The sequence below is a fragment of the Brachyhypopomus gauderio genome, unplaced genomic scaffold (genome assembly GCF_052324685.1).
Source record: "Brachyhypopomus gauderio isolate BG-103 unplaced genomic scaffold, BGAUD_0.2 sc73, whole genome shotgun sequence".
NCBI lineage: Eukaryota > Metazoa > Chordata > Actinopteri > Gymnotiformes > Hypopomidae > Brachyhypopomus > Brachyhypopomus gauderio.
Window position 1 is genome coordinate 690690 of NW_027506894.1, and position 27500 is coordinate 718189.

Genomic DNA, 27500 nt, shown 5'->3' on the forward strand with positions numbered 1-27500 from the left:
GTGTGTGGTAAGTGTGTGTGGTGAGTGTGTGTGAATGTGTGTGGTGAGTGTGTTGTGAGTGAGTGTGAATGTGTGTGGTGAGTGTGTTTGTGGTGAGTGTGTGTGTGTGTATATGTGTGTGTGTGGTGAGTGTGTGTGGTGAGTGTGTGTGAATGTGTGTGGTGAGTGTGTTTGTGGTGAGTGTGTTTGTGGTGAGTGTGTGTGTGTGTGTGTGTATGTGTGTGTGGTGAGTGTGTGTGGTGAGTGTGTGTGAATGTGTGTGGTGAGTGTGTGTGGCTGCACAGGCTGAATGGACGTTCTCTGAGCGCATTCCTGTGTTCCCGAGGGTATGTAGCGCTTTGTCTTTTGCGTAGCATCTGGGATTATTTACCATCCAATCGTGCAGCTCTATGCAAATTCAAAAACCCTGCGACGTCATTGGCAGTCTGCTCTCTGTGACCTGGCCCCGCCTGCTTGTGATGTCACCATTCTGTCCTTTGATATCAAGCAGTGCACTGAAACATTTATTAACATATTAGCCTAACATATTAGCCTAACATATTAGCCTAACGTATTAGCCTAACATATTAGCCTAACGTATTAGCCTAACACATTAGCCTATGGTATTAGCCTAATGTATTAGCCCCGAGTGTGTGCTGACACCCGAGGTCTAGTCTGAGGCAGAAGGTGTGGTGTGGGTGAAGTTGGGCTGACAGCCCAGAGCTCTGCGGCTAGGGCAGCACAGGGGCAACACAGGGGTAGTACAGGGGCAGCACAGGTCTGTGCTCATCGCCACTGCTGCAGAGTGTATCTGGGACAGGCCATACTCTCACCTCCCACTGTAAATCCCCAACAGCTGTACAGCTCCTCAAAGAGCCGAGCCAGGAGTGTGTGTGCAGGGTTGCCAACTCTCACGCATTGAGCGTGAGACACACGCATTTGACCGTCTTCACACGTTCTCACGCCACACTTCCGAGTTCTCACTCCGAAAAAAAAATCCAGTTTATTTACCTCTGATCCATATCAATGATTCAATGAGTTACTAGTTCACTCTGGCGCCAACCACCGGCGATCGACAGATCGCGATTTAATGGTTAATTTGTTACGTTACGTTACCCCTCCCCCCCCCACTCAACAATTTACACTCGCCACCTCCTCCAGGGTCAAAAGTTGGCAACCCTGTGTGTGTGTGTGTGTGTGTGTGTGTGTGTGTGTGTGTGTGTGTGTGAGAGAGGGAGGGGGTACTAAATGTAACTATGTAACTCTAACATAAAATATTCTTGTTGAGGAGTGCATTATTTCAAACTGAGATGAATCACAAATATTTTGATACGTCTCAATATCCTGGTGAAGGACTTTTTTAAAGGTTGTTGTAATACAATATGTTAAAATCAGAAGGATAAGCGCTCCTAAGTGCTCCTAAGTGCTCCTAAGCGCTCCTAAGGCAGAGGTATCTCTGACCTGCAGCAGGCGTGATGTGATCCAGCCGTCCTGCTGGTAGTGTTTGAGAGAGGCTCTCTCGAAGGAGACCACTGCTTGAGGTTCTTGGTGGAGGTGGGGAGTGGGACATAGACCCACCCCTCAACTGCTACTGGTGGAGGTGAGGCATATGGTGGGCGGGGCAGTTCTGTAGGCTCCACCCAGACAGGGTGTCTAGCGGACTGTGGGAAAGTCTCCTGGTGCAGGACGTTCAGGTTGGGACCAAGAATGCACTTGTCTTCATGTAGTAGCGAATCTTAATCTTACAAAAGATCTCCTCTTCCCCCATCTGTCTCTCCACCTCTCCGTTCTCCACCCTCCACCTGATCCCAGGTTCAACCCCCTCTCCACCCTCTCTGTGGTGGAGGACTCCTTCTCTCACCTGTCCAAGCTGCAGGTGCTGGACGTCGGCCACGGCAACATCGCACCCATTCACACGCAGGAGGCGGAGTTAGAGGAGGACTACGTGGAAACGGAGGAAGAGGAGCAGTAGGGAGGAGGGCAAAGGTCAGCGAGGCGGCCCTGCCTGGCGTGAACTGTGCCTCTGTTAACTCAAGTCAAGGTTCTGGAGGAGTGGAAAAGTCGAGAAGTCCTGCCTGAATGTCATAAACATCAAAGATCTCATTTAAAAGGAAAGTGGTAGCGTGAGTCTAAATGGCTTTGCTTGGTAAATTTATCACCTCTTCTGGATAAATCTCACCTTATTTTTTCATCTGTGAGCCACGCTGTCAGAAAGCCCATTAGCTGCGACCTCCATTACAACTCAAAGAAGCTGCATTAACTCTGCATAACTCTCTCTGCTCCGTCTCGCACATGGGGGAGAACTTACCATCCACTCCGAACCACAAAGGGAAAGAACTCCACACTCACTCCTGGAGGAGCTGCTGATGGAGTGCTCTGATGGAGTGCTCTGATGGAGTGCTCTGATGGAGTGCTCTGATTTCTGCTACTCTTTCCTCTCGGACAGATGGATCTCTTTTGCATGTTTGCTGTTTTGCTACTTATTTGTGCTCCTGGCGCAGGGTGTCAGGCTGAGTGTGTGTGTGTGTGAGGGTGTGTGTGAGCGTTTGATGGTGTGTGTGAGTGTGTGAGGGTGTGAATGTGTGTGGGTGTGTGATGGTGTGTGTTTGTGTGAGGGTGTGTCTGTGTGAGGGTGTGATGGTGTGTGATGGTGTGTGAGGGTGTGTGTGTGTGTGTGTGTGTGTGAGGGTGTGTGTGTGAGGGTGTGTGTGTGTCTGTGTGTGAGAGTGTGATGCTAATGGCTTACAAGTTCAGTGCTGCTACCTTTGCACACCAAGTGAGACACGCTGCCTCTCAGTTTGGCCTTCGCATGTGAAACTAAAAGTGTAAAACGCAGTAACGGTGACAGACAGTGAGACGTGTCAAGGTGATGTGTGAAGTGGGCGGAGTTTGACTCCAACTGTGGGAGCAGAGTCAGCTGGAAGTGATGTCCTGCTGTGACTCTGAAGTCTCGCTGTGACTCTGAAGTCCCGCTGTGACTCTGAAGTGAAGCCCTGCTATGATTCATCCCTGCAACTAGAAGAGCTCAGATGAAGCAAAAAAACTGTGTGTGAACGCTCACAGACAGAGCTGGGTGGTGTGTGTGAACGCTTACAGACAGAGCTGGGTTGTGTGTGTGAACGCCCACAGACACAGCTGCGTTGTGTGTGTGAAAGCTCACAGACACAGCTGGGTGGTTTGTGTGAACACTCACAGACGCAGCTGGGTGGTGTGTGTGAACGCCCACAGACAGAGCTGGGTTGTGTGTGAACGCTCACAGACAGAGCTTGGTGGTGTGTGTGAATGCCCACAGACACAGCTGGGTTGTGTGTGTGAACGCTCACAGACAGAGCTGGGTGGTGTGTGTGAATGCCCACAGACAGAGCTGGGTTGTGTGTGTGAACGCTCACAGACACAGCTGGGTTGTGTGTGTGAATGCTCACAGACACAGCTGGGTGGTGTGTGTGAACGCCCACAGACAGAGCTGGGTGGTGTGTGTGAACGCTCACAGACAGAGCTGGGTTGTGTGTGTGAACGCCCACAGACACAGCTGCGTTGTGTGTGTGAAAGCCCACAGACACAGCTGGGTGGTTTGTGTGAACACTCACAGACGCAGCTGGGTGGTGTGTGTGAACGCCCACAGACAGAGCTGGGTTGTGTGTGAACGCTCACAGACAGAGCTTGGTGGTGTGTGTGAATGCCCACAGACACAGCTGGGTTGTGTGTGTGAACGCTCACAGACAGAGCTGGGTGGTGTGTGTGAATGCCCACAGACAGAGCTGAGTTGTGTGTGTGAACGCTCACAGACACATCTGGGTTGTGTGTGTGAATGCTCACAGACACAGCTGGGTTGTGTGTGTGAATGCTCACAGACACAGCTGGGTGGTGTGTGTGAACGCCCACAGACAGAGCTGGGTGGTGTGTGTGAACGCTCACAGACAGAGCTGGGTGGTGTGTGTGAACGCTCACAGACAGAGCTGGGTGGTGTGTGTGAATGCTCACAGACAGAGCTGGGTTGTGTGTGTGAACGCTCACAGACAGAGCTGGGTGGTGTGTGTGAACGCCCACAGACACAGCTGGGTGGTGTGTGTGAACGCTCACAGACAGAGCTGGGTGGTGTGTGTGAACGCCCACAGATATAGCTGGGTTGTGTGTGTGAATGCTCACAGACAGAGCTTGGTGGTGTGTGTAAATGCTCACAGACAGAGCTGGGTGGTGTGTGTGAACGCCCACAGACACAGCTGGGTTGTGTGTGTGAACGCCCACAGACAGAGCTTGGTGGTGTGTGTGAACGCCCACAGACACAGCTGGGTTGTGTGTGTGAACGCTCACAGACAAAGCTGGGTTGTGTGTGAACGCTCACGGACAGAGCTGGGTTGTGTGTGAATGCTCACGGACAGAGCTGGGTGGTGTGTGTGAACGCTCACAGACAGAGCTGGGTGGTGTGTGTGAACGCTCACAGACAAAGCTGGGTTGTGTATGTGAACGCTCACAGACAGAGCTGGGTTGTGTGTGTAAACGCTCACAGACAGAGCTGGGTGGTGTGTGTGAACGCTCACAGACAGAGCTGGGTGGTGTGTGTGAACGCCCACAGACACAGCTGGGTTGTGTGTGTGAACGCTCACAGACAGAGCTGGGTTGTGTGTGTGAACGCTCACAGACAGAGCTGGGTGGTGTGTGTGAATGCCCACAGACATAGCTGGGTTGTGTGTGTGAACGCTCACAGACAGAGCTGGGTGGTGTGTGTAAATGCTCACAGACAGAGCTGGGTGGTGTGTGTGAACGTCCACAGACACAGCTGGGTTGTGTGTGTGAACGCCCACAGACAGAGCTTGGTGGTGTGTGTGAACGCCCATAGACACAGCTGGGTTGTGTGTGAACGCTCACGGACAGAGCTGGGTTGTGTGTGAATGCTCACGGACAGAGCTGGGTGGTGTGTGTGAACACTCACAGACAGAGCTGGGTGGTGTGTGTGAACGCTCACAGACAGAGCTGGGTTGTGTATGTGAACGCTCACAGACAGAGCTGGGTTGTGTGTGTAAACGCTCACAGACAGAGCTGGGTGGTGTGTGTGAACGCTCACAAACAGGGCTGGGTGGTGTGTGTGAACGCTCACAGACAGAGCTGGGTTGTGTGTGTGAACGCCCACAGACAGAGCTGCGTTGTGTATGTGAACGCTCACAGACAGAGCTGGGTTGTGTGTGTGAACGCTCACAGACAGAGCTGGGTGGTGTGTGTGAACGCCCACAGACAGAGCTGGGTGGTGTGTGTGAACATTCACAGACAGAGCTGGGTGGTGTGTGTGAACATTCACAGACAGAGCTGGGTGGTGTGTGTGAACGCCCACAGACAGAGCTGGCGTTTGGAACGAGACTGTCTGCCGTCTGTTCGCTGGTCTAGCTTGAGCAGCTGCCTGTTGCTAAGCTACCTAGTATGATGTTTATTTAGCCTATGCTGAAAACCTTTACCTGCCATAACGCACAATTACCTCATGTTACATCACAACATTCCTGGCCAGCATTTCATACACAGCAAATAAATTATTTTTGAATGAAAACATCAGTGTTTGTTTTCTTTCATTTAAAAATTATTTTCATATTGAGTCTTTTTCATGGAGGAAGAACACAAAGTGACACATTCCAGCCGCATTAAAGTTTTTATAAGTGATAAAAATTTTTATATTTTAAGTGGAAATGTCTCCAGAGAAGATGCTTTTTCTGAATATGCTCCATAATGGATATACACGCACTAACATTTTATTCATGTTAAAATGTTTTTTTGTTATTTTACTTCAGTTTATGTCTGTTTTCATTTTGCTTAGAGGTAGTGATTAAAAGACAATAATCTGTTGAACACAGATTGAACACGTTTTCATCTGTCCTTCCCTGGAGTCGTCTCATTGCTCGACTGGCAGGTAGAATGTCATGGCTACAGGGGGAGGGGCTCATGGTGCTGGACCAACCACTGCTCTGTTTCTCTGGTAACGTACGCAGTCTTCCACAAAGTGAAAAATGGTGGCCTTCTGGAAGAAGTCTGGAGAAAAATTGGTCTCTCAGCCACTTTGGAGGGGTATAATTGCTGGAAGCCCTAACAAACGCTCCATCAGGTGGCAGAGAACCCTACATCATGCAGAGGATAAAGCCTGCTTTAAAGATAAAGATCTGCTGTCTGGTGTACTCATGTTTACCTGAGCTGCATGTTACACCCAGTGAATTCTGTTCAAGGGCAAGGAGGCAGGGACAGAGACCAGCAAGGCTCTGTGTGATTGGCTGGCAGATGTTGAAGGGGTGTAGCTTTGGTGCACACACAACATACCATAGAAACCGCAATCCTCTGATGACTGTATAGACAACAGCATTTACTATCTTAAGAGTTGGCCTGTTACAGATATCTACTGTTAAACATATAATTGTGGAGGGTTCAGACTTTTGTGTACTTGTGCGTAGTGCGTTCATCTCAGAGGAAACTTCAACCACTGCAAAAGTGTAGCTCCTCAGTGATGTACGCAGATCAGGCAGAGGTCTGATGAGGGCCACAGATCAGACAGAGGTCTGATGAGGGCCACAGATCAGGCAGAGGTCTGATGAGGGCGGTGTTGATCCGCAGAAACTACAAGTTCTCTTTTAGGGGACACAGGCTCCATTCTGCTGGCAGGGCAGTTCTGCAGTTCTCAGAAGTCATTAAGGAGGGTTGGGTCACACAGTGATCTCTGGGTCACACCGTGATCTCTGGGTCACACCGTGATCTCTGGGTCACTCCGTGATCTCTGGGTCACACCGTGATCTCTGGGTCACTCCGTGATCTCTGGGTCACTCCGTGATCTTTGGGTCACACCGTGATCTCTGGGTTTCACCGTGATCTCTGGGTCACACCGTGATCTCTACATCCATTAGCCCCGCACAGCACCTTCCAAATGGACCTTTCTTTCTTTTCTAATCAAAAACGTTTGAATGTAATATTAGTAATATGTGAATTAGTAAACTAATTTGTGAGGAAATTGACTGTAATGTTTCACCATGTTAACATAGGATGACAAGCACAATGACTACAGCTCATATGTTAATCAAAAAAAGGAAAACATACTAATTATAAATAAATATATTAAATATTAAGTATATAAAAATCTGAAATATTAAAAACATCAAAAAAAGAAACAAAACACAAATGCATGGACAAATATATTGTGTATATACAATGTAAATTCTACATATTTGTTTCAGAAAGGCCTTAATGGGTTTGGGATTGCTCGTTATCAAATGGTTGAGCTATGATGACACTCCAGTCCTAGCGTCCTCTCATCCAGGAGCAGGACACATCCAGAAGATCAGAGCCCATTCTGGACCCCATGGCCTTCCAAGAGCCAAGAAGAAAACCATCCCAGTCCATCCCAGTCCAGGCCAAAGTGCGAGCTAACCCGAGTAAGCTCATTACGTACTTCAAGTCCAAGCTGGAACAGCGTGAGCGCCAGTTGTTGCCGTGAGAATGTGGGCCAGTAGACAACCTTCCAGAATCGTTCAATAACAAGAAAGAAAACAACAGGTAGACCGAGTGAATCTAAATTCCTAGAGGAGATGAATACTCAGTGTCCTGAAGTTCTTCCTCGTGAAAGAGACGTTTCAACAAGGCTGCTATACGTTGGTCTCCAGACCGTTCATGTTGATGGTACAGAGGTCTTGTGGTTTCAGGTGGTGGGGGGGCAGGGGGGGTTTCTTCCGCTCGGGCGGGGGGGGTCGCAGTCCCTCCTCCAGCAGCATGAGGCGTGCCACAGCCGGTGGCTCAGGTCTGCCCCCTGGTGGCAGCGATTGGAAACCGCCATTGTTGTTCATCAGCTGCTGGATACAGATGGGCTTCGTCTCACAGATCAGAGGAACCTGCAGAGAGAGAGTGAGTGAGATGGAAAGAGTGAGGTGTGAAGGGAAGAATAGAGAGTGACGCTAAGCTAGGTCACTGTGTGGTGAGGTGTCACTCCTGTCTCTGTTCTTCTCCATGTGCTAGCTCAATTGTTACTCTGCTCTGAGCCAGTGAGGCAGTCCGCCCTGACCCTGATCCAGACCTCCTGACCCCGACCCATCCTTCCTGACCCTGACCCAGCCCGTCCTGATCCCAACCCATCCTTCCTGACCCTGACCCAGCCCTCCTGACCCTGACCCAGCCCGTCCTGACCCCAACCCATCCTTCCTGACCCTGACCCAGCCCGTCCTGACCCCGACCCATCCTTCCTGACCCTGAACCAGCCCGTCCTGTCCCAGTCCGCCCATGGAGTTTGGCAGCAGGATGGTGGAGACATTGTCCCACACACATGGTACTCATTACAGAAGTAGATTTCTGTGCAGACTGGAGCCTTTAACCCAACATCACTTTCCCGAAGTCAAATTCCTGTATGTATGTCTGTGTATCCGCAGAAATTCACAGGGCTTTATTATTCACAGGGCTTTTACAGTTTTAGTATTTAGCAGGTGCTCATGTGCTCAGAGCAACATCTGGATCAGCTGGCCAGGTCTAGAGTGGTGTGTGCGGGTTGGTCAGGAGAGGCAGGGCTGTAGTTCTCTGGTCCTGCTCATGAAGGGGGACCTGGATGAGCCACAACGTGGCGTCTTTGGAGAGAAACGTCGGAGCCAAGGAGTCTGGGTCATGCTGGTATCGGGAGCTATGAGTCACACACTGCACTGCATGTCTCCAGCGTGCTTCCTGTCCAGACATCTGGATGGACTTAATCAGCGTGCACATAATTCATAGCAAAGAACACGGCGAGCACTTCATGAGGTTATTAAATCTGACAGCATGCTTGACATTACCTGAGAACACTCCCCAATATATGTGCACCATTTCGTGATTGGCGCTGGTCTGTGTGAGGGGACTAGCACACTGGAGAACAACAATAAACATGCCAGTAGTGCTCGTTTATGATCAGACTAATGATCTGCCAATAGCCATATTGCCAACAATATGATTAACTGTAAAACTGCAGTCAGTCATTATACAAATCTAGCTCGACAAGGTACTAGGTGTGGAGAGAAGTTAGACTAGCACTGGCATAGCCCTGTTCTTCTAAGGTAAAGCTCTCTGGTATAAGCTAGCAGTGACGTAGCCCTGTTCTTCTAAGGTAAAGCTCTCTGGTATAAGCTAGCAGTGACGTAGCCCTGTTCTTCTAAGGTAAAGCTCTCTGGTATAAGCTAGCAGTGACGTAGCCCTGTTCTTCTAAGGTAAAGCTCTCTGGTATAAGCTAGCAGTGACGTAGCCCTGTTCTTCTAAGGTAAAGCTCTCTGGTATAAGCTAGCAGTGATGTAGCCCTGTTCTTCTAAGATAAAGCTCTCTGGTATAAGCTAGCAGTGACGTAGCCATGTCCTCCCACTACCGTGAGGAAAGCAGAATGTCTCACCCCGTCTCCTTCTTTCATGAAGTCTTTCCTGCAGATGTGCGCCATAATTCCTGTAGCGAGAGCATCTCCCATCACATTGACCATAGTGCGGAACCTGTCCCTAAATACAGGGCAAAGGGCACAGGTCAAAGGGCATGGATAGTTCAGCAACTCACAATAATATGTCAAACAATTGCAGATTTCTAACATGCTCTCTGTGCATTGGGTGTTTGTGTACTGCTAATTGCTAGTTGGAGAAGAAATTGCTTTTTTGCACTGAAATGATAATGATAATGATTAAACAAAAAACTTCTATTTCTACAGCATCTAATTTCCCTAAAACATGTACGCTTGTGATGTTTGGAATAAGCCGGCAAGACGACGAATATTGAGGTGAAACATAGACTTTAATTACATGAATAGTGAAGTTCTGCGCGGTAGCGCAAGTACACAAACAAGCAACTCACACGAACTTTAGACAAAGACGAGCATGAGACATTGTGCGAACGCACATTAAATAGGTAAGGAACACATTCCCCAGTGATCACGAGACAAGGCACAGGTGAGACTAACGAACACGCTCACAAACGACCCACACCCACGGAACTACAACATGGACATAACTAGACGCAGACGACATAGCGACACGCCCACAAGGAGGGGTCCTGAGCTGAAACGTGACAATACTATATTGCCGAAAGTATTCTCTCACTGATCCAAATGATTGAAATCAGATGTTCCAATCACTTCCATGGCCACAAGTGTATAAAATTAATCACATAGGCATGTAGACGGTTTTTGTGAAAAGGCTGTTCTTGTAAAAGAATGGGTACCTCTCAGGAGCTCAGTGAATTCCAGCGTGGAACTGTGATAGGATGCCACCTGTGCAACAAATCCAGTCGTGAAATTTCATCACTCCTAAATATTCCACAGTCAACTGTCTGTATACCCTGTATTTATAATACCCTGTATTTTAAGAAAATGGAAGTGTTTTCCATGAAGTGGTAGGCCATGTAAACTGACGGATCAGGGTCAGCGGATGCTGAAGCGCATAGTGTGAAGAGGTCACCAAGTTTCTGTAGAGTCAATTACTACAGACATCCAAACTTCATGTGGCCTTCAGATTAGCTCAAGAACAGTGAGCAGAGAGCTTCATGGAATGGGTTTCCATGGTTGAGCAGCTGCATCCAAGCCATACATCACCAAGTGCAATACAAAGCGTCAGATGCAGTGGTGTAAAAAACGCCACCACTGGACTCTAGAGCAGTGGAGGTGTGTTCTCTGGAGTGATGAATCACGCTTCTCCATCTAGCTATCTGATGGACGAGTTTGGGTTTGGTGGTTGTCAGGAGAATGGTACTTGTCTGACCGCATTGTGCCAAGTGTAAAGTTTGGTGGAGGGGGGATTATGGTGTGGGGTTGTTTTTCAGGAGCTGGGCTTGGCCCCTTAGTTCCAGTGAAAGGAACTCTGAATGCTTCTGCATAACCAAGACATTTTGGACAATTCCATAGTCCCAACTTTGTGGGAACAGTTTGAAGCTGGCCCCTTCCTCTTCCAACATGACTGTGCACCAGTGCACAAAGCAAGGTCCATAAAGACATGGATGGCAGAGTCTGGTGTGGATGAATTTGGAATGCACAGAGTCCTGACCTCAACATGATAGAACACCTTTGGGATGAATTAGAGCGGAGACTGAGAGCCAGGCCTTGTCGTCCAACATCAGAATGTGACCTCACAAATGCACTTCTGGAAGAATGGTCAAAAATCCCCATAAACACACTCCTACACCTTGTGGACAGCACTCACAGAAGGGTTGAAGCTGTTCTACCTGCAAAGGTGGATCAACGTCATTTCAAAACCCTATGGATTAGGAATTGGATGTCACTTAAGCTCATATGTGAGTCAAGCAAGGTGAGCGAATACTTTTGACAATATAGTGTACGTTTGATTATTTTCTACTGACGTGTCTGCCTGTGTGTAACGATCTGCGCTGGGCAGAACATGGAGACGGACACAAACGCGGAGGAGAGCGAGATTTAATACAGGAAATTCCAAAAGCAGAGTCGTAGTGGCAGGCAGGGGTCATAACGGGAAGGCAGTCCATACAAGAAATAACAACAGACATACTCGGACAGATAAACCAAACACGACGGGGAAACACGGAACAGGCAGGAATGCAGGCAGCGGAAACAATACTCACAACGAACAGATATACCAAAGCACAAGGCACGAAGTAGACAAAATCACGGATACTGGACTGGGGAAATACTGGGACTTTATACAAAGAAACTAACTAGGGACAGGTGATGACAATGACACTGGGGCGTGGCAACAAACAAGGAAACATCAAAACCAACGAGCAGGGCGGGACAAACAGGCAGGGAACACGGACATGAGGGAACCCAGAGTGACAGCTACGAGAGGGGGCGTTGCCCTACGTGACAGAACCCCCCCTCAAAGCGTGCCACTCCGGGGCACGCAAGGGCAGACAGGACAGGGACAGCGGACACAGGACAGACCGGAGGGACAGGACTAGACAAAACAGGACGAGGGACCTGGGACACGGCATGACACGGGACACAGGGAGACCGGATAGGGCCAGGGTGAGGCACAGGAGCAGGGCTGGACAGGACAGGACCGGGGACAGACACTGGAGCGGGGCCAGGGGACAGGGCAGAGGCTAACACTGAGACAAAAACGGCTTGGACTACAGAGACCGGCACAGGAACAAAGTGGGTCAGGACTTGGGGAACAGACACGGGGACAGGGACCTGGAGGAAACGACCAGACACAGACACAGGGACGGGCACGAGGACACGAACAGGTACACACACAGGAACTGGGACCAACACAAAACCAGGGACAGAACATGGGAGCAAGGGGAACATGGGCAACGAGACAGGGGCACATGGCAGAGCAGGGGGCACAAAGAGTCCAGGCCCAATAGAGGGCAGCACAGTCTCTGGGGACACAGGCGCGGCCGGGCGGCGGGCAGCGGGAACAGGAGCCGGCGTGGACGACCTCTTCTGGGTCGCGGGGACAGGAACAGGCACGGACTGCCGACGGGCAGCAGGGACAGGAACCGGCGTGGACGACCTCTCCTGGGTCGCAGGGACAGGAACCGGCGTGGACGACCTCTCCTGGGTTGCGGGGACAGGAACCGGCACGGACTGCCTACGGGCAGCGGGGACAGGAACAGGCACGAACTGCCTACGGGCAGCGGGGACAGGAATCCGAGGTGAGGAGATGCACTCGGGGGGCGGAGCCACCAAGCCGACGTTCTCGGGGGGCGGAACCGCCATGCTGACGTCCTCGGGGGGCGGAACCGCCAAGCCGACGTCCTCGGGGGGCGGAACCGCCAAGCCGACGTCCTCGGGGGGCGGAACCGCCAAGCCGACGTCCTCGGGGGGCGGAACCGCCAAGCCGACGTCCTCGGGGGGCGGAGCCACTATACTGACGTCATCGGGGGGCGTGTCCGCCAAGCCGACGTCCTCGGGGGGCGGAGCCACTATACTGACGTCATCGGGGGGCGTGTCCGCCAAGCCGACGTCCTCGGGGGGCGGAGCCACCATACTGACGTCATCGGGGGGCGTGTCCGCCAAGCCGACGTCCTCGGGGGGCGGAGCCACTATACCGACGTCATCGGGGGGCGTGTCCGCCAAGCCGACGTGGCTTGTACTCCCCCCCAAAAAATACTTGGGGGTGTCGTGATGTATAGCTGGCGGGGTCAGCGGCGGTAGGTCCTCCTCCTCAGGGTCCTGGGTGAGCCTGGAAGAATACACAGACACAGAAGCCCCTCGGCGGCTCTCTCTGCGACGGCTCCGCCTCCTCTGAGGCGTCGGGAGCTCGCAGAAGCCATCGAGAGCCAACCGAGGGTTTAGCAAACGCCAGTCTGTGCACTCAATCCGTCTGCCCGCGACTTGTACTATAGGTTTCTCCTCCCTATAGTGATCAAGCCGGGCAGACACGTAGCGCTCAACAGGAGTCTCGACGCGAAAGCCAGTCGAAAACGAAAGTGACTGGGCTTTCGTTGGTGCGCGTCGAGACTTCCGTGTTCCCACAGCGCCAGGGGAATTTCTGTCTCTGGTTCGTTCACACTGTGATATCGGAGAGTTGAACTGGACCGAACCAGCCAACATCTCATCGCAGCGATTAAACTCACCAGAGTCTCGCTCCCTCGCTGTGTCCTTGTAAGATCCGTGATTATGTAACGATCTGCGCTGGGCAGAACATGGAGACGGACACAAACGCGGAGGAGAGCGAGATTTAATACAGGAAATTCCAAAAGCAGAGTCGTAGTGGCAGGCAGGGGTCATAACGGGAAGGCAGTCCATACAAGAAATAACAACAGACATACTCGGACAGATAAACCAAACACGACGGGGAAACACGGAACAGGCAGGAATGCAGGCAGCGGAAACAATACTCACAACGAACAGATATACCAAAGCACAAGGCACGAAGTAGACAAAATCACGGATACTGGACTGGGGAAATACTGGGACTTTATACAAAGAAACTAACTAGGGACAGGTGATGACAATGACACTGGGGCGTGGCAACAAACAAGGAAACATCAAAACCAACGAGCAGGGCGGGACAAACAGGCAGGGAACACGGACATGAGGGAACCCAGAGTGACAGCTACGAGAGGGGGCGTTGCCCTACGTGACACTGTGATTCTGACACAACACCTGATGCTACTTGGATGTTATGGAAAATATTTGGCAAAATATACCAAAAGTGAAAAAGTAACAAATGTTATTTTATACAACGCTACAACAGTTACGATTGTTTAACCGCTGTACAGTGTGAAGGCTGTATCAGTACTGTCATGTGATGTTAGGATATGCAGATGCACATGCAAATCTCAACAAGGAACAGACATTTACTGACAAAATGAAGCATAGCAAACGTGCAACAAGCAGAAACACATCAGGTCATCACAGAGCACAGCGTGAAGAACAGAGACGTTCATGTACACATGGTGACTGGAGAGAGAACAGGGGGGCGGGGCAATGTACACGATAGGCTGCGGAGAGATGTCAGTCCAATTCACCAAGAACACTGAACACATGACGGGGCTGTACCACATATGCCAGGGCGGGTGTGGTGTAACCGTGTTTGGTGGGAAAGGACTGGACTGTGAGTTGTCTACAGTGGTCTACCATCTTTCAGCCTCCTAATCCTCTTTTGGGCAAGCACAAAGATTTCCAACAGTTTATGGCATCACAAACAGGGTGGTCTGTCTATCTCTCTAACTGCAATGATGAGTGTACAACATCACCAGTAGATGAAACTTCCAGAAACAGATCTACACCACCTATGGGACAAGAGCTGGTATGCTTGTGTTTCTGTTATATTGGTCAAGGACACAGGTGTGGTTAAGGACCAGGTATCGAGGACACAGGTGTTACCTGGTCATGGATGATTAGCAGGCCTTGCTGACCTGAGAATTGGGATTAAATTCAACTGGGCTTTTGTCTTGTGGGATTTTTCTGTGTGATTGCATCTTTACATTTGGACAGAGGGGCATATCTAATGAAAATGATATAATGCAGGTGCTAGATTAACTGTGTAAGAAATGTAATATTTTATTTGTGCTGGACAAGTGAAGACAAATTACCTTGAGGAGAGTGTTGAGGTGTTTGGACACTGAACCTGTCTGCTTTTGACAGTCCACCATGAGCAGATTAATGAGCCATTACAAGAATGTTCTAATCTTACATGAACTGCTACTGGTGCCCAGAAAACATCTGAAGGCACTCAACATTCTTGCAATTTCAAGATATAACCAAAAATGGAAAATGAGCAGCTTAAAGATTCTGAGCAGAAGAAAAAAGAATTTGGAGATAAAATATAACAGCAGTTTTTTTTTTTTTTCATTTTCAGATCTGTATTCTAGTGACAGGGAGAGTTCTGATTATGATGCTTTTTTGCCGACTGTCATAGATACAGCTCAAATAATTGTCCAAAACAGTGTTCAAATAAAACCAACAAAGGTAACAAATAAATAATTGATCGGCCCTGAGCCAGAGCAAAGATGCCATCTGGAAAAAAATTCCAACATCTAAAATAAAAGAACATTGGTGCATTTTTGACACTAATGACACATAAAATCTAATTATAATCTCTTCATCTCTTGTATTATCTATGCATGTGCTCCGAGATGCCAGAAATGATTGAGAAAATGTGGTTTCGTTATGAGACAAAGCTGAGTCACATAAAATGAGAGAGCAGAGGCTCTGAGATCTGCGGTTGCCCTGGCGAAACGTTGCTGGATGTGTGGTTGCCCTGGCGAAGTGGTGCTGCCCGACTCCGCCCACCGGTTCCCTATTCCCTCATCAGTGTTTCCTGGGCTTCAAACTCAAGACAGGTCCGTGTGCAGTATCAGCACCTGGGTCTCTTCTGTTCTTCCTGCTTCCTCTCTGCTCTGATTGCTTTTCTGTCCTTGTTTCCCTGTTTTCAACTCTGGTTTGATCTGCCCTCACGTACCCTTTACCTACCCTATTACACACCCTATTACATACCCTATTACACACCCTATTACACACCCTTTACCTACCCTATTACATACCCTATTACACACCCTTTACCTACCCTATTACATACCCTATTACACACCCTTGACCTACCCGATTACATACCCTTTACTTACCCTATTACATACCCTATTACACACCCTTTACCTACCCTATTACATACCCTATTACACACCCTTTACCTACCCTATTACACACCCCTTACCTACCCTATTACATACCCTATTACACACCCTTTACCTACCCTATTACATACCCTATTACACACCCTTTACCTACCCTATTACACACCCTTTACATACCCTATTACACACCCTTTACCTACCCTATTACACACCCTTTACCTACCCTATTACATACCCTATTACACACCCTTTACCTACCCTATTACATACCCTATTACACACCCTTTACCTACCCTATTACACACCCTTTACATACCCTATTACACACCCTTTACCTACCCTATTACATACCCTATTACACACCCTTTACCTACCCTATTACACACCCTTTACCTACCCTATTACATACCCTATTACACACCCTTTACCTACCCAATTACACACCCCTTACCTACCCTATTACATACCCTATTACACACCCTTTACCTACCCTATTACATACCCTATTACACACCCTTTACCTACCCTATTACATACCCTATTACACACCCTTTACCTACCCTATTACACACCCTTTACCTACCCTATTACATACCCTATTACACACCGTTTACCTACCCAATTACACACCCCTTACCTACCCTATTACATACCCTATAACACACCCTTTACCCACCCTATTACATACCCTATTACACACCCTTTACCTACCCTATTACACACCCTTTACCTACCCAATTACACACCCCTTACCTACCCTATTACATACCCTATTACACACCCTTTACCTACCCTATTACATACCCTATTACACACCCTTTACCTACCCTATTACACACCCCTTACCTACCCTATTACATACCCTATTACACACCCTTTACCTACCCTATTACATACCCTATTACACACCCTTTACCTACCCGATTACATACCCTTTACTTACCCTATTACATACCCTATTGCACACCCTTTACCTACCCTATTACACACCCTATTACATACCCTTTACCTACTTATTACATACCCTATTACACACCCTTTACCTACCCGATTACATACCCTTTACTTACCCTATTACATACCCTATTGCACACCCTTTACCTACCCTATTACACACCCTATTACATACCCTTTACCTACCTTATTACATACCCTATTACACACCCTTTACCTACCCTATTACATGCCCTATTACACACCCTTTACCTACCCTATTACATACCCTATTACACACCCCTTTACCTACCCTATTACATACCCTATTACACACCCTTTACCTACCCTATTACACACGCTTTACCTACCCTATTACATACCCTATTACACACCCTTTACCTACCCTATTACATACCCTATTACACACCCTTTACCTACCCTATTACATGCCCTATTACACACCCTTTACCTACCCTATTACACACTCTTTATCTACCCTATTACATACCCTATTACACACCCTTTACCTACCCAATTACACACCCCTTACCTACCCTATTACACACCCTTTACCCACCCTATTACATACCCTATTACACACCCTTTACCTACCCTATTACACACCCCTTACCTACCCTATTACATACCCTATTACACACCCTTTACCTACCCTATTACACACCCTATTACCTACCCTATTACATACCCTTTACCTACCCTATTACATACCCTATTACACACCCTTTACCTACCCTATTACATTCCCTATTACACACCCTTTACCTACCCTATTACATACCCTATTACACACCCTTTACCTACCCTATTACACACCCCTTACCTACCCTATTACATACCCTATTACACACCCTTTACCTACCCTATTACACACCCTTTACCTACCCGATTACATACCCTTTACTTACCCTATTACATACCCTATTACCCACCCTTTACCTACCCTATTACACACCCTATTACCTACCCTATTACACACCCTATTACATACCCTATTACCTACCCTATTACACACCCTTTACCTGCCCTATTACATACCCTTTACCTACCCTATTACATACCCCATTACACACCCTTTACCTAACTTATTACACACCTTTTACCTACCCTATTACACACCCTTTACCTACCCTATTACATACCCTATTACACACCCTTTACTTACCATATTACATACCTTATTACACACCCTTTACCTACCCTATTACACACCCTTTATCTACCCTATTACACACCCTATTACAGCCCTCAGCTGTGGCTGATCAGTTGAGCTACATTGACCTTCTCCAAAGGTTCAAAGTCCAGTCATCATCAGTGAAAGCTCAGAGTCTCATTTCCTGTCTACCAGCTATTCAAACCAGCTGATTAGAGTACTTATATCTCTGTGTCCAGGGCTACTGCCCCATTATGCTTAGTTTTATTGTGTGTGTGTGTGTGTGTGTGTGTGTGTGTGTGTTGGGGGGGGGTGGACCTTCTGAGAAATGCAGTAGTAATGGTGACAGGAACAGCCCCTGCAGGAATAAAGCTGTTCCCTGTAGGAATATGGCTGTTCCATGTAGGAATATGGCTGTTCCCTGCAGGAATATGGCTGTTCCCTGTAGGAATATGGCTGTTCCCTGCAGGAATATGGCTGTTCCCTGTAGGAATATGGCTGTTCCCTGTAGGAATATGGCTGTTCCCTGCAGGAATATGGCTGTTCCCTGTAGGAATATGGCTATTCCCTGTAGTAATATGGCTGTTCCCTGTAGGAATATGGCTGTTCCCTGTAGAAGTAAAGCTGTGCCGAAGCAGATGTGCTGTGGGAGGAGCATGGCCGGTGTGCACTCACAATGCCCAATCCACAGCGATGATGAGTGTGATGTCGTCTGTGGGCAGGCCAACGGATGTGAGCACTATCACCATGGTGACCAGGCCAGCCTGTGGAATCCCAGCAGCCCCAATGCTGGCTGCAGTTGCCGTGATACTGGAAAAATAATAATAATAAAATAAAAATGGTTCGGTTCAGCTTTATTTGTGTATATAAAAACACACAAGTCAAGTCAAGACTGGACCTCACACAGAAACGTCACAAGTAATAGAAACAGACAGAAACATCACAAACTGAACTGAACTCAAAGTGAGAGTCCAGTAATGATGGTGGTGTAGGCGGGTGGAGAGAGAGCAGTAATGATGGTGGTGTTGGCGGGTGGAGAGAGAGCCTTTGGCAGGGCTCGGTGGGGTCTGTCTGTCACTTCTGGAGGGAGAAAGGTCATTGCAAAACTCCAAACTTTTTTTTTACCCATTCAATATGGCAATTATGTCATTCAATGTGCCAATTTCAGTCTTTTACAAAAGTAGAGTTAAGTTCTTCAGAGTAAGGAAGAGAGCAATTTCCCTCAAGTGACTGAGGAATGCATTTGTACCAGGAGTTGCTTCAGTTGTCCTGGTCAACGTGACCTGCCTGCCTGAAGTTACTTTTGCTGAAAGTGCCCTACACTCAGCCAATCAGCTTTCTGTAGCCCATGTAGATTTGAATAAGTGTGTGTGTGTGTGTGTGTGTGTGTGTGTGTGTGTGTGTGTGTGTGTGTGTGTGTGTGTGTGTGTGTGTGTGTGTGTGTGTGTGTGTGTGTGTGTGCTGGTTGGACTAGCTGGTGTGTGTATTTGTACACACTTTGTAAGTCCCTGTACCTGACAAAAAGCATATTCAATCTATATGGGTTACAAAAGCACAGGTGAAGTTTTGATGGTCCCGATTAATCTCTGTATCCACTTGTTCCTGGGTCAGGGTTAAGTTCCTGGTGGGCTGGGTCAGGATTAAGTTCCTGGTGGGCTGGGTCAGGATTTAGTTCCTGATGGGCTGGGTAAGGATTAGTTCCTGGTGGGCTGGGTCAGGATTAAGTTCCTGGTGGGCTGTGTAATATTGAGTGTTTTAAATCCTAAATTCCTAATTCCTAATTTAAATCATAAATCCTAATTCCTTGTTTAGAGACATTGTAAAACTAATACAACATCAACTTGTAGATCTAATTATTACAGCAAATGTATTTAATGCATTACATGATGTTCTTGATAATATTTTAATATGCAATAATGAACATTTTGAATGCAAGCAGTTAAGACTTAATTCATGTAACAAATGGAATATATCATCTTATGTCTGTCTAGACAAATGTTCTGTTAGTGAGAGAGCGAGACAGGGAACACACACAAGACACAGAGCTCTCATACTTTGGTGATTTACTGTGGTCACATGACCCTGTCTTGGGAGAGTAAACCTGGCGTGTGTGTCGTACACAGTAGCTGTTTTGAAGTAGCTCCAGCCACTGGCGTTTTCCTCAGCCGTGACGTTAGCGTGTGCATTTCCTCTTTCACACGACTCACACAGCTTGTCAGGCTCTCAGCCGCTGTCTGGCCTTTCAGTTCATGATACTTATCACAGTTTGTGCTGGACTAACACAACCCAACACCTACCCAACATCTAGCCAACTAATACCAACAACTATCCAACTACTGCTCAACTACTACTCAACAATTACCCAACAACTGCAAAAACCCTTCAGGTCTCATCAGGTGTCGAGTGGCCTGTTCATCATCTGTGTGACATTATTGGTGATTATTGGTGATATTATGTCCTTGCTTGATCCTGTAAACGGTGATTGGTGGTTGGTGGTTGGTGATTGGTGGTTGGTGAGAATCCTCACCTGATGGTGATTATCATATCCATATCAGGTGAGTCTATTCCTGGTGTTAACCGGTCTGTGGGGAATCTCACCTGATGGTGATGATCTGGCCGAAGTCCAGCTCGTAGTTGTTGACCTGGGCGATGAAGATAGCCGCCACGGCCTCGTACAGCGCGGTGCCGTCCATGTTGATGGTGGCGCCCACGGGCAGGACGAAGCGGATGATGCGCCGGTCGATGTGGTTGTTCTCCAGCAAACACTTAAAGGTGATGGGCAACGTGGCAGAGCTGCAGTGGAGCAGACCAGCACAGAGAAGACCTTCCACGTGACCTTCCACGTGACCTTCAACGTATGCTCTCTGTGCTAGTGAGCATAAAGAAGACCTTCCACGTGACCTCCCACGTGACCTTCCAGGTGTGCTCTCTGTGCTAGTGAGCACAGAGAAGACCTTCCACGTGACCTCCCACGTGACCTTCCACGTGACCTTCCAGGTGTGCTCTCTGTGCTAATAACTATACAGCTTGGCTACTTACTTTTTACTTTTACTTCTTGGTCAAACTAAATATTCTAATTCTTCTTTCATGTATTTATTCACTAATTTATTCAGGCAGCCTGTATTCTCAAACCTTGTTCACACTGATCTTTTCAAACCCTGTTCACACTGGTCTTCTCAAACCTTTCTCTTTCTAATTACAAATTAAATCTGCCTTTCATAGCCAAGAATATGTACTTCAAAGATTTGGTTACCTCACAGCTTCAAGATCACACAAGTACTTCTGACCTGTGCGAACAATTACTGGTTATTTCATATAATGCGCAGTACTGAGTATCTCTCTGATAGGCAGCATCTCAGTTCTGTGGACAGTATTGTCCTCCATGTCTTCTGCTACACAGGGAGTACCCCAGGGTTCGGCATGGGGGCCGATTCTTTTCATTTTGAATATCTCGCCCACAGGTCACAACATTAGCAATCATGGTCTTTGTTGTCATTTCCTCATTCGTATCAGCTCTGCATCCCCATGGTTTAGTGTCAGTGTCTAAACGCATGCCTTACTGATTTAAAATAATAGATTTATAGCAACTGTCTGAAGTTGTATGTAAACAGAAATTCTGTTTGTTGGCACTGGAGCTTGGAGACATTTTCAAGTGTTCATTTACCCTGGAGCCTCATATTAAGCCAGACTTGGTGTGATTCTTCATACATGACTGTTCAGCAGATGCTTTGGAGCAACCTATCCCCTCAACCTAACCACTCAACCTAAACCCCCCAACCTATCCCCTCAACTTAACCCCTCAACCTAACCCCCTCAACATATCCCCCTCAACCTAACCCCCTAACCTAACCCCTCAACCTATCCTCCTCAACCTAACCCCTCAACCTAACCCCTCAACTTAACCCCTCAACCTATCCCCCTCAACCTAACCCCCTCAACCTAACCCCCTCAACCTATCCCCTCAACTTAACCCCTCAACCTATCCCCCTCAACCTAACTCCTCAACCTAACCCCTTTAACCTAACCCCCTCAACATATCCTCCTCAACCTAACCCCCTCAACCTAACCCCCTCAACCTATCCTCCTCAACTTAACCCCTCAACCTAACCCCCTCATCCTAACCCCTCAACTTAACCCCTCAACCTATCCTCCTCAACGTAACCCCTCAACTTATCCCTCAACCTATCCCCCTCAACTTAACCCCTCAACCTAACCCCCTCATCCTAACCCCTCAACTTAACCCCTCAACCTATCCTCCTCAACGTAACCCCTCAACCTATCCCTCAACCTATCCCCCTCAACCTAACCCCTCAACCTAACCCCCTCAACCTAACCCCTCAACCTATCCTCCTCAACTTAACCCCTCAACCTAACCCCTTCAACCTATCCCTCAACCTATCCCCCTCAACCTAACTCCTCAACTTAACCCCTCAACCTATCCCCCTCAACATATCCCCCTCAACCTAACCCCTCAACCTATCCCCCTCAGCCTAACCCCCTCAACCTATCCCTCAACCTAACCCCCTCAACCTAACCCCCTCAACCTAACCCCTCAACTTAACCCCTCAACCTATCCCTCAACTTAACCCCTCAACCTAACCCCCTCAACCTATCCCTCAACTTAACCCCTCAACCTAACCCCTCAACTTAACCCCTCAACCTATCCCCCTCAACCTAACCCCTCAACCTAACCCCCTCAACCTATCCCCTCAACCTAACCCCCTCAACCTAACCCCTCAACCTAACCCCCTCAACCTAACCCCTCAACTTAACCCCTCAACCTATCCCTCAACTTAACCCCTCAACCTAACCCCTCAACCTATCCCCCTCAACCTAACCCCCTCAACCTAACCCCCTCAACCTATCCCCTCAACCTAACCCCCTCAACCTAACCCCTCAACCTAACCCCCTCAACCTAACCCCTCAACCTAACCCCCTCAACCTAACCCCTCAACTTAACCCCTCAACCTATCCCTAACCCTGAATCACTCCATGGCTGGTCTGTTCTCTTCTCTGCAAACTTTCTTCCCATTTCTTTCAGAAATGTAAAGCATGCTTGAGTTTAGCTAGATGTTACAGTCTGTGTGTGTGAGTGTGTGTGTGTGTGTGTGTGTGTGTGTGTGTGTGTGTGTGTGTGTGTGTGTGTGTGTGTGTGCGTGTGTGCATGTGCGTGTGTGCATGTGTGTGTGTGTGTGTGTGTGTGTGTGTGTGTGTGTGTGTGTGTGTGCGTGTGTGCATGTGCGTGTGTGTGAGTGTGAGTGTGAGTGTGTGTGTGTGTGAGTGTGTGTGTGTGTGTGTGTGTGTGTGTTACCTTGAGGAGGTGGCCAGTGAGATCAGCAGGGCCTGCAGGATTCCTCTGATGTAGACGATGGGACTCTTCTTGGTGATGAAGAAGTACATGGAAGGCAGGATGAAGAGGCCGTGGAGGATGAGGCCCATCACCACGGTTACGGCGTAGAAGCCCAGCTTCTTCCCCATGTCTGAGGGGTCACTCATCTCCAGGATCTTCCCAGCCACCAGGAACACGATCCCGAACGGGAAGTACCTGCAGGTGCAGGACCACGCTGTTGCTGTCGGCTACGGTGAGGTAGGAGTACAGCTCACACTCTCACTGATGCAGCCTCACTATGATCATGTTCATAAAGTGTCACTCCAAACATACCGATCATATTCACACTAATACTGTGTCACTCTGATCATATTCACACTGATACTGTGTCACTCTGATCATATTCTCACTGATACTGTGTCACTCTGATCATATTGATAGTGTCACTCTCATCATACAGAAACTGCTCCAATGTCACTCTGATCATAATGATGATGATAAAGTCTCCCTCTCTGATCATATGGATGCTGCTACAGTGTCACTCCGATCATCAGAGTAGAGGAGTAACATTCCACACTCACTCCACACCTACACTCACTCCACTCCCACACTCACTCCACACACACACCACTCCACTCCCACACTCACTCTACACCCACACTCACTCCATACACACACCACTCCACTCCCACACTCACTCCACACCTACAATCACTCCACACCCATACTCACTCCACACCCACTCCACTCCCACACTCACTCCACACCTACACTCACTCCACTCCCACACTCCACTCCACACACACACCACTCCACTCCCACACTCACTCTATACACACACCACTCCACTCCCACACTCACTCCACACCTACAATCACTCCACACCCATACTCACTCCACACCTACACCACTCCACACCCACACTCACTCCACACCTACACTCACTCCACTCCCACACTCCACTCCACTCCCACACCACTCCACACCCACACTCACTCCACTCCCACACTCACTCCACACCCACATTCACTCCGCACTCACACTCACTCCACACCCACACTCACTCCACACCTACACTCACTCCACTCCCACACTCCACTCCACTCCGACACTACTCCACACTCACACTCACTCCACTCCCATACTCACTTCCAAACTCACTCCACTCCCACACTCACTCCACACCCACACTCACTCCACACCCACTCCACACCTACACTCACTCCACACCTACACTCACTCCACTCCCACACTCACTCCACTCCCACACCACTCCACTCCCACACTCACTCCACACCCACACTCACTCCATACACACACCACTCCACTCCCACACTCACTCCACACCCACACTCACTCCACTCCCACACCACTCCACACCCACACTCACTCCACTCCCACACTCACTCTATACCCACACTCACTCCACTTCCACACCACTCCACACCCACACTCACTCCATACACACACCACTCCACTCCCACACTCACTCCACACCCACACTCACTCCACTCCCACACCACTCCACACCCACACTCACTCCACTCCCACACTCACTCTATACCCACACTCACTCCACTTCCACACCACTCCACACCCACACTCACTCCACTCCCACACTCACTCCACACCTATACTCACTCCACTCCCACACTCACTCCACTCCCACACCACTCCACTCCCACACTCACTCCACATCCACACTCACTCCACACCTACACTCACTCCACACCCACACTCACTCCACACCCACACTCACTCCACTCCCACACCACTCCACACCCACACTCACTCCACTCCCACACTCACTCTATACCCACACTCACTCCACTTCCACACCACTCCACACCCACACTCACTCCACTCCCACACTCACTCCACACCTACACTCACTCCACTCCCACACTCTACTCCACTCCCACACCACTCCACACCCACACTCACTCCACACCTACATTCACTCCACACCCACACTCACTCCACACCCACACCACTCCACACCCACACTCACTCCACTCCCACACTCACTCCACACCTACACTCACTCCACTCCCACACTCCACTCCACTCCCACACCACTCCACACCCAACTCACTCCACTCCCACACTCACTCCACACCCACACTCCACTCCCACACTCACTCCACACCCACACTCACTCCCACACTCACTCCACACCTACACTCACTCCACTCCCACACTCCACTCCACTCCCACACTACTCCACACCCACACTCACTCCACTCCCATACTCACTTCCACACTCACTCCACACCCACACTCACTCCACTCCCACACTCACTCCACACCTACACTCACTCCACACCCACTCCACACCTACACTCACTCCACACCTACACTCACTCCACTCCCACACTACTCCACACCCACACCACTCCACACCCACACTCACTCCACTCCCACACTCACTCCACTCCCACACCCACACCCACTCCCACACTCACTCCACATTGAGTTTTCTATGTGTCTCCTGCCACACTCACTCCACTTCCACACCACTCCACACCCACACTCACTCCATACACACACCACTCCACTCCCACACTCACTCCACACCCACACTCACTCCACTCCCACACCACTCCACACCCACACTCACTCCACTCCCACACTCACTCTATACCCACACTCACTCCACTTCCACACCACTCCACACCCACACTCACTCCACTCCCACACTCACTCCACACCTATACTCACTCCACTCCCACACTCACTCCACTCCCACACCACTCCACTCCCACACTCACTCCACATCCACACTCACTCCACACCTACACTCACTCCACACCCACACTCACTCCACACCCACACTCACTCCACTCCCACACCACTCCACACCCACACTCACTCCACTCCCACACTCACTCTATACCCACACTCACTCCACTTCCACACCACTCCACACCCACACTCACTCCACTCCCACACTCACTCCACACCTACACTCACTCCACTCCCACACTCTACTCCACTCCCACACCACTCCACACCCACACTCACTCCACACCTACATTCACTCCACACCCACACTCACTCCACACCCACACCACTCCACACCCACACTCACTCCACTCCCACACTCACTCCACACCTACACTCACTCCACTCCCACACTCCACTCCACTCCCACACCACTCCACACCCAACTCACTCCACTCCCACACTCACTCCACACCCACACTCCACTCCCACACTCACTCCACACCCACACTCACTCCCACACTCACTCCACACCTACACTCACTCCACTCCCACACTCCACTCCACTCCCACACTACTCCACACCCACACTCACTCCACTCCCATACTCACTTCCACACTCACTCCACACCCACACTCACTCCACTCCCACACTCACTCCACACCTACACTCACTCCACACCCACTCCACACCTACACTCACTCCACACCTACACTCACTCCACTCCCACACTACTCCACACCCACACCACTCCACACCCACACTCACTCCACTCCCACACTCACTCCACTCCCACACCCACACCCACTCCCACACTCACTCCACATTGAGTTTTCTATGTGTCTCCTGCCACCTCACACCTCACACAGTCTTTCTGAAGATACTTTGCCAATTACATGTTTGTTTTTCACTGATCTCCACGGCCTGTGAGAAGGTGCAAGGCTGTGATATTCAGTGCTGTTCTCCTGGTCTCCTGTTCTTCACGCCAGCTCCTGCTCTGAGCTCTTATCCAACATCTAAGCTTCCTGTCAGGGTTCAGTGAGGTTTCAGGAAGGATATTTTTATGCTTCTGACGCCATAAGGATTTGATCTCTACAGTTCAAAGACTCGGAGATGAAGGACTCACCAGATGACGATGGCCACTATTCTCAGAACAGCTTCATTTAGACTCTGGCAGAAGTTCACCAGCGCAGTGCCATTAGGACCCATCCTGCCCAACATAATGCCTGAACACAAAACAGCCATTATCTTAGGGTTAAGGGCCTTGCTCAGGGGCACATCAGTCATGGCCTCAGGTCTGGGGATCATATATATGTGTATATTTGTGTGTGTGTGTGTGTGTGTGTGTGTATATG

At 49.2% G+C, this 27500-nt stretch overlaps 2 protein-coding genes across 3 annotated transcripts in view; one reads left to right on the forward strand and one right to left on the reverse strand.

The window, feature by feature from the left end:
* Nucleotides 1-5509, forward strand: part of podn (podocan) — an 18913-nt gene extending 13404 nt beyond the window's left edge. For both annotated transcript variants that reach the window (XM_076990108.1, XM_076990109.1), the window contains exon 10: nt 1792-5509. In XM_076990108.1, the coding sequence (XP_076846223.1) occupies nt 1792-1951 (160 nt within the window). In that variant the 3' untranslated portion in view covers nt 1952-5509. The remainder of the gene's footprint in view (nt 1-1791) is intronic.
* A 1651-nt stretch (nt 5510-7160) lies between these two features.
* The window catches only part of slc1a7b (solute carrier family 1 member 7b), a 46308-nt gene continuing 25968 nt past the window's right edge, over nt 7161-27500 (reverse strand). Inside the window, exons 6-11 of the mRNA XM_076990111.1 lie at nt 27272-27371; nt 23403-23636; nt 20690-20884; nt 18767-18901; nt 9338-9437; nt 7161-7829 (exon numbers count right to left, since the gene is read on the reverse strand). Of these exons, the coding sequence (XP_076846226.1) occupies nt 7587-7829; nt 9338-9437; nt 18767-18901; nt 20690-20884; nt 23403-23636; nt 27272-27371 (1007 nt within the window). The 3' untranslated portion in view covers nt 7161-7586. The remainder of the gene's footprint in view (nt 7830-9337; nt 9438-18766; nt 18902-20689; nt 20885-23402; nt 23637-27271; nt 27372-27500) is intronic.